The sequence below is a fragment of the Antechinus flavipes genome, chromosome 4, assembly GCF_016432865.1.
Source record: "Antechinus flavipes isolate AdamAnt ecotype Samford, QLD, Australia chromosome 4, AdamAnt_v2, whole genome shotgun sequence".
In the NCBI taxonomy this organism is placed as follows: domain Eukaryota; kingdom Metazoa; phylum Chordata; class Mammalia; order Dasyuromorphia; family Dasyuridae; genus Antechinus; species Antechinus flavipes.
The window spans coordinates 417,355,962-417,368,923 of record NC_067401.1 but is presented as its reverse complement, the minus strand read 5'-3'; the positions used below and the strand labels follow the sequence as shown (position 1 = coordinate 417,368,923).

The 12,962-nt window shown below is 34.5% G+C and overlaps 1 protein-coding gene across 4 annotated transcripts in view; it reads left to right on the top strand.

Moving 5' to 3' along the window:
• RASAL2 (RAS protein activator like 2) overlaps positions 1-12,962 on the top strand; it is a 328,025-nt gene that overhangs the window by 164,103 nt on the left and 150,960 nt on the right. For all 4 annotated transcript variants that reach the window (XM_051998886.1, XM_051998885.1, XM_051998888.1 and 1 more), the window contains exon 3: positions 11,946-12,072. In XM_051998886.1, coding sequence (XP_051854846.1) covers positions 11,946-12,072 — 127 coding nt within the window. The remainder of the gene's footprint in view (positions 1-11,945; positions 12,073-12,962) is intronic.

Here is a 12,962-nt window from a genome sequence, read left to right as displayed (position 1 = left end):
ATGCCTAGAAGAAATGAAGAGATTATGAGGGCACTGAGTTGCTTTTTATCAATATACCAACCAGTAAGCCTTGGTGAACTGTCTCCTCTGTGCCAGGCACATTTCCAGGCTCTAGAAATACAAAGCTCAAAATTAAATAGTCCCTTCCCTACATGAGCTTAAAAATGAGAAATAATAAAGGCCTGAACTAGGATAGTGGCCATCCACATGAGTAATGAAATGGATATTGATAGGAGAGATGTTATAGAGATAGAATCAAAAGGTGATTGATTATGTATATTGAGGAAAAGTGAGGAGTTGAGGATGGCTCTATGGTTTTTAACATGAGTGATTTGAAGGCTGATGGTGCCCTTAATCAAAAATTAGGAATTTTATAAGAGGGAAGGATTGGGGAAAAGAAAAAATCATTCCCTTATACCTGGAATGCTCTCTCTCATTTCCATCTCCTGACTTTGCTGGCTTTTTTTAAGTCTCAGATAAAATCTGATCTTCTATAGGAAGAATCTCCTGAATTCTAATGCCTTTTCCCTCTAGATTATCTCTGATGTTGGGTTTGAGATGTCTATGGTAATCAAGTTCTACATGTCCAATAGGGAGTTGGTGATTGTACCTCAGGAGAGAAAGTAGAGCTGGGTCTGTTCAACTGAATTGTTTTCATAGAGATGATAACTGAACCTATAGGAAAGAGTCTTAAGGAGTGCAAAGATGGGAGCTAATGGCAGACACTTGGAATATACTTAATTGTTGATGTAATGAGAAGAACCAACAAAGGAAATTGACAATCCTTAACCACCCAAGTAAGAGTAGAATCAAGATTAACAGGGTCATGAAAACTCATAACATAAAGGAAATCAGGAGGAGAGGGTAGTTAATGTAAATGTTAAATGTAGCAAAGAAGTCAAGTTGGAGAAAAGGCCATATGTTTGTTGATTAAGATATCATTGGTGACCAGAGAGAACAGTTTTAGCTGAGAGAGGAAGTCAGGAGTCAGTTGGAAGGGACTGAGAACTGAGTGAACATATGGAAGAAATGCCATAGTCACTTTAAACTCAACATGCCCTAAACTGATCTCATTTCTTTCTTCCCTCTTCCTAAGTTTCCTATTACTATTGAGGACACCATCATCTTTCTGTCCTTGACTCCTCACTCTCACACCCACATATACATTTTGTTGTCAACTTGTATAAGATTTCTATTTCTTGTCTGATGGTTTTACTTTCTAGGTGTCAGTCCCTGTTATCTCACGCATCAGATATGCCAGTAACCTGCTGGTTTCTCTGCCTGCCACAAATCTCTTCCCACTTCAGTCCCATCTTGCATTCAGTTCTTAAAGTGATCTTCATAAAGCACAGGTCATCCCATGTACAATAAACTATGGCTCCCTGTCATTTCCAGGACCAAATACAAAATCCCATGGTGGGCAAAGCCCCACCAATGTTCCAATCTCTCTCTCTGCCTTTCTCTCTCTCTCTCTCTCTCTCTCTCTCTCTCTCTCTCTCTCTCTCTCTCTCTCTGTCTGTCTGTCTCTGAGTCTCTCTTTTTTTCCTGAGGGAATTGGGGTTAAGTGACTTGCCCAGTGTCATACAGCTGGGAAGTATTAAGTGTCTGAAGCTAGATTTGAACTTGGGCCCTTCTGACCAGGGCTGGTGCTCTATCCACTGTGCCATCTAGCTGCTCCACCAATCTTTACCAGTGGGAAGGAATTAGGTGAATCTACAATCCAGTGCCACTGGCCTCTGTTTTTCCCTTGAACAAAATACTCTAATTCCATCTTTCATATCTGGAATGCTCTCTCTCATCTCCATCTCCTGACTTTTCTGGCTTTTTTAAAGTCTCAGATAAAATCTGATCTTCTATAAGAAGAATCTCCTAAATTCTAGTGCCTTTCCCCTCTGGATTACCTCCAATTTATCCTGTCTATATTTTATCTGTATATCATTATTTGCATATTTTTTACCCATTGGACTTAACTTCCATGGAAGCAAGAACTTCTTTTTGCCTTTCAGTTTGTATCACAATGTCTGGAACATCATAATCACTTACAAGTTAGCTGGCTGATAATGAGAGAAGCTAGACAATAGCATGAAAGATCATTTCTCCCATATAGTGCACCATTTTCCAGCTTCCTATTTTATATTGTTCATCTCTTTTGGCTGGAATGCACTCCTTCCTCCCTTATGCCATGTAGAATTCCTATCTTTGGTACTCTGTTTAGCCACTGTCTGCTGTAAAAAGCCTTAACTGAGCCCCTACTGAGCCTTTAAAATTCCATTATGTTGTATGTATATTTTGTCTCCCTTGACATAATGTAAACTCCTTGAAAACAGGGACTGTTTTATTTTTGTCTTTGTAGCGTTAGACCAATGTAGAGCCTCTCACATAGTAGGAAATTAATATATGTTCATTGATTGATGTGTGTGTGTGTGTGTGTGTGTGTGTGTGTGTGTGTGTGTGTGTGTGTGTGTTTTGAGATATGCCCTTTAGGCAAGGGGAAAGGAGCCAGGAGAGGTAGGAGACTGGGGGAAATGGGAGTCTGCAGGAGTCCTTCTGAATTATTCTGCCCAAGGAGATGGAAAGGAATAGATAGAATCAAAGATTGGTAAAAGGCTTTGGACTTGATGAGAAATTCCATCTCTTAAACAGAAACTTGTGTAAAAGAGAATGGCTTAATACTAAGAGGTTTTGAAATGTGAAATGGGGGTGAGGTGGGGGGAATGATTGGGATTTACTTTTCTGTAAACTATGAGGTGATACATCTTCTCCTAAGAGAGTGGTTGGAGGGAAAATCAGTTAGAAAAGAATAAAAGCCATTGTCTTTCTAAAGTGAGAGCCACGTGATCTTAGATGACTTAAATTTGAGTACACTGAGCATAGTTAGATGGCTTCTTCATCACATTTCAGCAGTTACAGGAAGAGGAGGAGGCAGATGGTGAGAGCAATCTACAAGTGGGGTTTGACTAGGCAAAGCAAAGAAGCATGACTTTAGAAATAAATTATGAGTTCAAGTTACCTAGAATGACCTGGAGAATGTGATTTCTAATCCAGTGTCATCTTTCAGAAATCATTATCAAATGTGAAAGGTACCATAGGAATGAGAAGAGAATCCTAGAATGCCATTATTCATCAAGAATAAATTATTAAAGACTAGCCTAATCTTTTTTTAACAAACAAATTTGTTGATTAGGAGTAGATTGTATATGGAGTTTATGTTCTAGCAAGGCAATGGTAATTGGGGCTTGTTGGGGGCAGGGGAGGCATAGAGAAATGTAGGTTAGGCAACAATATAATTAGATAGATTTAGAACTGTTTGAATGGCCATACTGAAAGAAGTGGTCATTGGAAGTGTATTTCCACCTTTGGAAGAGCTCTTGTCCTAAGGGTCACATGTCCAAAGCACCTTGACTTGACCTTCTGCTTCTTAAGATTTTTATCAGTGACTTAGATAAGGACATAGATGTCATGCTTCTCAGATTTGCAGATGATGCAAAGCTGGATGGAATAGCTGGTATGCTAAATGACAGCATTAGGGTTTTAAAATACCTTGACAGGTTACAGAAGTGGGCTGCATTGACTAAGATGAAATTTCATAGGGGTAAATGTCAGGTCTTATAATTGCATGCCAAAAAGCAGCCTAATAAATGTGAGATAGAGAAACCTTAGTCGATCATATGAAAATAATCTGTAGATAGTCATATAACTCAGAACTCATTAGGAATTAAATAGACTGCATTGAGAGGCATGGTTTCCTAGAGTAAGGAAGATTTAAAAAAAAAAAAAAAAAAAGCTTTCTGCCATGGTCAAATAACATTTTTGGAGGATTATGTTCTTTTGGGGAAAATACATGTTAGGAAGAATACTGGTAAACTAGAACAGTGATATCAATAGAAATAAGGTCATTAAACCTGTGGATCTCTGTGGGTTGCCTGTTCACTTAGAAAAATACATATTAGCAATTTATTTTTATTTATTTTATTAAATAATTCCTAACTGTATTTTAATCTGGTTCAGGCAACACTTCAACATTGTAGCCATAAATTTAGATATTTCTGATTTAAAGAAAGTCCACAGGGGAGCAACCAGAAGAATAATGGACCTTAAGGTAATGCCATGGGAAGACTTGCCAGAGTAGCTGGTGATGTTTAGGCTAGAGAAGAAAAGTCTGAAGGGATGAAGGGGAGATGCAACTTCTGAGCTTTAAGCTGTCATGTGAAAGAGAGAATTAACTTGTGGTCAGAACTAGGAACAAAGGATGAGAGTTGCAAAGAAACCATGTTTAGCTGCTTGGGTGTAAGAAAATCTGTCCTATCAATTAGAATTATATAGTAGTAGAATTTGCTACTATGAGAGGTACTGGAGTTTTTTCTTGCCAGAATTCTTCAAGCACATACTAAAAGAATGATTGTCAAGTATATCATAGAATTTATTCTTTTTCTTTTTTAAAAAATTAAATTGAGACTGATAAATGGTCACAAAATATGAACAGTTTTCAGATGATGAAATTAAAATCATTTCTAGTCATATGAAAAAATTCCCTAAATCACTATTGGTCAGAGAAATGCAAATTAAGACAATTTAAGGGTATGACTACATACTTCTCAGATTGGCTAAGGTGACAGGAAAAGATAATGAAGAATGTTGGAGGGAAGGGGGAAAACTGGAACACTGATACATTGTTACCGCAGTTGTGAACTGATCCAAACATTCTGGAGAACAATTTGGCCCTGGACAATTTCTTCTGGAGAACAAATATGTCCAAAACTGTGCGTTCCCTTTGATCCAGCAGTATCTCTACTGGGCCTGTATCCGATAGAGATCATAAAGGAAGAAAAGGGACCCACATGTGCAAAAATGTTTGTGGCAACCCTTTTTGTAGTGGCAAGGAACTGGAAACTGAGTGGATGCCCATCAATTGGAGAATGGCTGAATAAGTTATGGTATATGAATGTTATGGAATATTATTGTTCTATAAGAAATGACCAGCAGGATGAATACAGAGAGGCCTGGAGAGACTGACATGAACTGATGCTGAGTGAAGTGAGTAGAAGCAGGAGAATATTGTACACAGAAATAACAACATTATACAATGATCAATTCTGATGGATGTGGCTCTTTTCAACAATGAGGTCATTCAGGCCAATTTCCAATAGACTTGTGATGAAGAGAGCCATCTACATCTAGAATGAGTACTGCGGGAACTGAATGTAAATTACAACATAATTTTTCACCTTTTTATTGTTGTTTGCTTTTTTTCCCTTTTTGATCTTATTTTTCTTCTATAGCATGATGAATATGGAAATATATATGTAGGAATTATACATACTTAACATATATTGGATTACTTGCTGTTTAAGGGGAGAGTGTGAGGGAAGGGAGGGCTATTATTTAAAAAAAAATTTTTAAATAAATAAATTAAATTAAATTGAGGGCCAGCTTGGTGTTACAGTGAATAGAATACCAAGAGGGCCTGAATTTAAATATGATCTCTGACCCTTACTAGCTATATGACTGGGGAAGTCACTTAATCCCTCTCCAGCTTTGTGCACCCCCTTTTTCCTGCAATAAATAAATAAAATAGAGAAACAAAAACAATGTTTCTGTTATAAATATGTATAATAAGGCAAAATAAAATTTTATACTGGTCATGTAAAAAATTACTCATTTTGCTATTGTTATCCCCCATTTTACAATTGAGAAGACTGAGGCAGCCACAAGTTTCATAATTTGTCCAGGGACACTTAGCTAGTCATAGAGGCAGAATTTAAATTTGAATATAGCTGACTCCCAAGTTCAATGCTCTATCCAATATACCAATCAGAATCAGAACAGTATGTTATTGACTCAAATAATGTAAAGCAAAATGACAATAGAAGGCAACTCATATTCAGATTCATTGTAATGACCAGTCTTAGACCCAGAGGAGCAGATTATAAAAAAGGATTCTCTCCTTTAATCTTACATTGGCAATGAGATGTTTTGTTCATTGGTTTTCTTTATCTGTTTTTTGTTGTTGGAAGGAAATGTTCAGTGTATGGGGATGTGTGTTAAGAAATGTCTATGTTTTGAAAATATTCATGTTGGAAGGCACAAGGCTTCTGTACATTCTGCACATCTTAAGCTCCTTTAATTTATTCTGGGTCATATTTTCAACATATTTTTTGTATTCTTTTTTTAACTTTTGTAATGAAGTTATCAAATATCAAAGAAGATGCTGATATATTTGGAGGGTTTTATTGAATTCTTTGCAGAATATTTCCTCTCTCCTTATCCAAAACAATAGATACTGATAATTAAACAGTAAAGATGCTGATGACTAAACAGTAACTGTTTTTATAGTGACCTTTTGGTTCCTAATAAGATCATACAAGATGACCAGATGTCTTATGAAATGATGTTTCTTTTCTTTAGACATAAGTTAACTCAATGCCACCAGCTTCTGTCTCTCCAAGGAGAATGTGAATTGTTCCTTTTAGCTACATCCTTTTATTTTTCATTTGCATTTATAGCATGACTATTTTTACATGCGTCAGTTCCTAAAGTAGTATGTTGACTTGGTCATTGATCAAGAATCTCATATTTAAAATTTGAATAATGAAATAAATACATATCTAAAAATAGTGTGATAGTACCATCTCTCCCATTTTCTATCACTTTATCATTCTCTACAGAAATAGTGGTGGTGAGGAGGGGCATAAGATTGAAAGCCATTTTATATTTGTTTAATGGATTTCTGTGTCCAAAGAAACTTGTCATCAAGTGATTAGATAACTGGTGGTGAATCTATCTGTATTTAGCAAAACTGGCTCTAAGAAAGTGTACACATAGTTTGTTTTTAGGATCCCTGTTGAAGGATTCCTAGAATGTTAGAACCTGTCAGAACTTGAGCTTTCAGTATCCCAATGAAGCATTGGAATGGGGTTTTTTGTAGGATTAATATCCTAAAGTGTTGAAATTCATTATATGTAAGGCTGTCATAAATGAGTGATCATTTTAAATTATTTGAGTATTTGACAAAGTAAGCAAAATTTTTCTTAAATATTTCTTAGTGTTCAGTACTAAATCTCTTGATGAAAAGTAGTCTCATTCAATCTCAAATCAAAATAATATAATTATCTTTTTTCAAATTTAATGAAAAAGGTAATTTTATCAAAGTCTTCCCACTACTTTCTAGTGACAACTTGAAAAATCAGTTTTTCAGAAAAGTAAGAATGGGATTCTGAAGAAAATTCATGAGAAACTGACTACCTCAAAAAAAAAAAAAAAAAACAAACATCCACTAAAGTACAAAGAATCAAAATAACATATATTTATAATGTCTACAAACAGCATATATACAAAGACAGTAGTGAAAGACAACATGACTCATTACCTGTTATAATCACACTGTCAAAGCATCTGTTTTCAGTTGCGTATTTTAGGTATATTTCATCTATTATAATAAAAATATTTTTTAAATGTGCCAAGAAGTTTTTGTTTTGTTCTGAGATTGAAAAGTAAATTTGCTTCAGTAGATACCCCTATGTTGTCATTATGGACTTTTCCTTTAATCATGTAGATTACCTCCCATTTATACTTTACCATCCATTATGATTCTTATCTACAATTCTGAGAAAACCTCTATGAAGCTTCTCCATAATGTCTGCAGACCTCATATTCTTTTTTTATATTTTAAGGATATTCATTTGTTTCAGTCATTTTCAGTGATTTTCTTGGCAAAGATAATGGAGTGGGGGAGGGGGGGAGGCGGCAGCTAGGTGGCACAGTGGATAGAGCATCAGCCCTGAAGTCAGAAGGATCTGAATTCAAATCAGATCTCAGATACTTTAACACTTCCTAGCTGTGTGACCCTGGGCAAGTCACTTAACCCCAATTACCTCATTTAAAAAAAAAAGATAACGGAGTGGTTTGTCATTTCCTTCTTCAGCTCATTTTACAAATGAGGAAACCAAGGCAAACAAGGTTAAGTACCTTGCCCAGGGTTCCACAACTACTAAGTATCTGATGCCAGATTTGAACATACAAAGATGACATTTTCTAACTTTAGGCAAGGTATTCTTTGTACTGCACCACCTAGCTGCCCCAACCAAGTGACTTAACTGAGGTCAAAATATACACCCACCTACTTATCTACCTATCTACTTATCTGTCTTATACCAGCCCATCTATTATCTCTCCTCCTCAGCCTACCTCTGTTTCTGGTGATACCATGTCTCTAGATGATGTTTCTTTATACCATTTCTGAGTTGTCACAGGTAATATGATGAAACTTATCTAAATCTATGATGTGTTTTGGTCCATTGTCCTTTGGGTCAATGGCAACTCTGATGGGGGAGGGAGGATGTGATAGTCACTGCATCATTGCAGCAATATAGCTGAATGGGACTTTTAGGGTAGCAAGAAACTTGAGATTGTTTCAGTCACTCCTCAATTTCCCAACTTTGATCTTTATTTTTTTCTTTCTATTCTATGCCTAACGTTAATGTACTGAAAAAGCATCTTGGTGGTTTACTTGCCTGACTCCTTGTCATATCTCAATGATGAGATCTTATAGTATTCCAAGGCTTGATACAATCAAGGACATTATCATCCAGAATCATGAACTATTCTTCATTGTCAATTGTTATTGACTATATATTATATTATATATTCTATAGAATGTTTTCTTTAAGCACTAAATAAATTTCCATCATCATCAGTGTTAAATATTATTGATTTTTTTAAAAAACACCACATTTTCCAACAAATTCTAGAAAAATACAGGCTTGCTGTGTGGTGGGCTTTGGGAATGTTAAAATATTTTTAAATAGCCCTTGCTCTCTGTGAGCTTCATTCTAATGTAATCCCCAAAGAAATACTTGAAAGAAAATAGTCTAAAAGGTAGTAAATATAAAAAGGGAGGTAATAGCTCATGTAAATCCATGGAAACATCTTGTGGTATATTGACTACAAGAAATAGCTATGTAGGACATAGAATATTTATGAGAGAAAAATATGAATAAGATGTGAAAGGCCTTATGGGACCAAATAATAAAGGACCTTCAGTATTAGGCTGAGGAGTTTGTATTTACCTATAGAGTCAATAGAGAACCACTAAAAATTTTTGAATTGAAGAGTTATATGAGCAGACATTGCCTTTGAAGATTATTTTGTCCTTAAAGACAATTTATTTGAGAAGATCTTTTGTAAGGATGTACTTTACTTGTGTAATCAAGGATGGATAGATAGATAGGTAGATGGATAAGTAGGTGTGTATTTTCAACTAACCAGCAAGATCTACCATTTTAATTTCCATTAAGTCGCTTGATTGGGGTAGCTAGGTTGGCATAATAGATTGAGTGCTGGACCTGGAGTCAGGAAGACTCATCTTTCTGAGTTTCATTCTGACCTCAGTCACTTACTAGTCTACATGGGGCTTTGGGCAAGTCACTTAACTCTGTTAGCTTCAGTTTCTTCATGTTTAAGAAGAAAAGAAATTGGCAAGCCACTGCAGTATCTTTGCCAAGAAAACTCCAAATAAGATCACAGAGAGTTGGACATGTCTGAAACAACTGAACAGCAATAACAACAGTGGAGAAAATATTGTGTTGTGCTCCACATACAGTTCCCATAGGCTTCTCTCTGGATGCAGATGACTCTCTTTTTATTACACCCCCAAAAAAAATCTGAGCCTACAAACTCTAGACAAAAAGTGCTTAAATTTAACAATTCTTTTGCAGATTTTTCAAGCAAACAACAGAACTACTGAGCAAGGAAGCTCAAGATGTCGCCTAACCATATATGAAATAAAGATAAGACATTCTTGGCATACAAAACAATCTTAGGAAAAAAAAATCAGACCTGAAGAGAGAGAGCCTTTGCTTCTCAAATCCCAACCAATAGAAAGGCAAGGAGAAATACAGCAACAAAGCCAACAAGAAATATAAATAAGGGAGAGAGCATTGAATGTACTTGAGGAGACAGAAGTGAAAGGAGAGGTCAGATAGAACTGCTTACAGAGAGCAGATCTTGTAACATTATGGACTAAACCTCACAACATTGCCTGGTAAATCAGTGTTTAATTTTAGGAGTTGAAATTACAGAATGGAAGATGCATGAATAGCTTCATTCCATGAAGAATAGAAGAACATAGAGAATACATGCTGTATCTTAATTCCTAGATTAAGAATGAAGGGATAATAATTCTTGTATTAGAGAGTGAAGAAGCAAAAGGAAGAATTGAAAAATAGGGAAAGAAGATGAAATCCTGTTTCAGTAGTTAGAGTGAATATCACTGAAGAGTGCTCCCATAATATAAAGAGATGTTTTATAAGGAGGGTTTGGGACCTTATAGTAGGTACAATTTGATGTGATTTGATATTTAGGAAGACCTTTCATCTTGCCTCCAGGAGAAAAAGGAATCAGTGCTCTCAGGGACAGCTGACACCCAGAAAACTGGGAGCACACTGACCCAGGGAAGAAATTTTAAGATAAAAAGGACAAGTATGACCAAAAGAGGAGTAAAGGTCAATAATGAATGGTATAATCAGAAACATAGTATGAATCCTACCATGGGGCAATATTCTCCTTATCACCTGCAAGCATGTTACTAAGTGTAAGACACAATAGGAAAAAGGGGGTAGGTAGGAGAGAGGAGCAAGCTCTTGTTTAAAAGAGACATATTATGAAAGTTTAAATAAGGCTCATGAACCAAAGAATAAAATCTTAGAATAGACAAAATGTTATCAGATTTCAAAATCCTTCTTTAAGTTTTAGGTACATGTGAACTGAACAAATTGCTGAAGAACTAGAATAAAAATCTTTATGTCTCTTCCAAATGAGATAGCAAAAGAATATTTGCATTTCTCAGCATCACATATCACTTTTACAAAAATTGATTATTAAGATACAGAGATATTACAAATAAATATATAAAAAAGAAAAGCAGAAATAGATCATGACACCATAAAAATAATCATTGGTTCAGAGGAACACTAAGGCAAAAATACAAAGAAGACTTAATGAAATCTTAAATGATGAGTTGGCAACAAATCATAAAAACGGTATGTGAAAGAAAAATGATAATAATGAAAAATATGTGTAAATTTGGGGGTTGCAGCCAAAGTACTCAGTCATATCCCTATTAACATGCATTTAAAAAATAGAAAAAGATTTAATTAATTAAATGTGCATTTAAAAAATTAGATAGCCAACAAATAATAAGCATAAAATAAGGACAAATGGATAGATATTAAAAATTAGAGGAAAAATAAACTGGAAACCAAAAGAAATCATAAATAAAACTTAAAAGCTGGTTTTCTTAAAAGACTTGTAAAAATAATAACTCTGAACATTCTAAATTAAAAGAAGTAAACAAATAGTCAAATTAAGAAAAATAATAAATGAATCTAAGTGAAATATAGCAAAATCAGAAGAAATGTAAAGAATAATCAGTACTCATATCCAATTATATGGGAACAAAACTGAAAAAAGTAATGATAGCAGCCTTAAAATATCAAATATCCAAACTGACAGAAGACCAAGTACAGCTCTTAAATATCCCAGTCTCAGAAAAAGAACCAACAGTAAAGAAACTATTCTTACTAACACTCAAACTCTCAAAAAACCATTACCCATGTGGTGGAAGATGCCCATTTTCTTCACTAAAATATGGTTTTGTCTTGGAAATACTTTGCATTTTAATCTGGAAAACTTTTTTTTAATTTCTTAATATTTGTAGGCCATGGGATAGAATTTTTTTTGGTATATGTCAGTTTGCATACATAATTGTCCTTGTGTACAATAGTGACCCTTCCTACTTCTGCAAAAGGAGTCCACAGTGTGGACTTTCCTTATTCAAGCCGTTTTTTCTACTAATCTTTCTGAATACTTTCTTTAATCAAAATATTCTTTCTTTAATGATAAATTAATCACAATCTACCATTGAGTGTCCTTTTTGTTATTTAATCTAGATCCCTGTGGAGGGGGGACAGGAGCAACAGAGTGATTCCACCAAAGGGAGATGCCTGAGGAGAACTGTGAGTGTCCCTTCTGAGGGTCAGTTTCCTGAATACCCACCAGATGGCGCAGCCAAACTGGGTAAGCTGGTAAACAGAGGAAAAAAATTACTGATTTTTATGGTGTAATTTTTATAATTATTTTTGTGATTTGTCCCATAAAAGGAATTTGTTAGAGTGCTTTCTAGAGTTTTTGAGAATAAGTTGTGTAGCATTCATGTTAATAGTTTTTTGAAACTTTAGTAGTGTTGTCCTTTCATTTCAATCATCAGGACCAGGTAGTTACTTTCTAGATAGTTCTATTCCTTTTTCTGAGATTGGATTATTTTAGTTCTCTATTTGGTTTTATGATAGAAGTAATATTTTATAGTTTCAAGGCTAATTCAATCTTTTGTATTCTCTTTCATTGGGAAATAACTGTGCATAGTAAATTCTAATGATTCTTTTTTTATTTCTTTGGGTTTTGTTGTTATTTCACTTTATTAATTTCCTATTTTTTTGTTTTATTTTTTGCCTTTTAAAAAACTGGTTCACTAAAAGTTTATCAATTGTGTTAGTCTTTCCAAAGAACTAAATTTTAGTTTTATCAGTTTTATAGCTTTTGTTTTCAGTTTATTTTATTTCTCTGTTTTTCAAGAATTTTTTTGTTTGGATTTCTATATCCATCTACTTTCATATAATAATTGTTTCTATACTCTATTCTTTAATTTATTACTTATTCAGGATTTTCTTATTGTCTTCAATTAGATCCATCTGTTTTGTTTCTGCTTTCAGAATTGATTACTATTTTTATCATTTTATGATCTTTAAAAGTTGCAAGTAGTATTTTTGCCATGTGGTATTTGTTTGTAATATTTTTGTACTTTGATATATGATCAATATTTGTAAACCTCCCATGTAGTTTTAGAAAAGACATATATTCTATAATAAACCTTTTAGAAATTTTGCCTTTTACTTCTTTTATGTTAAATT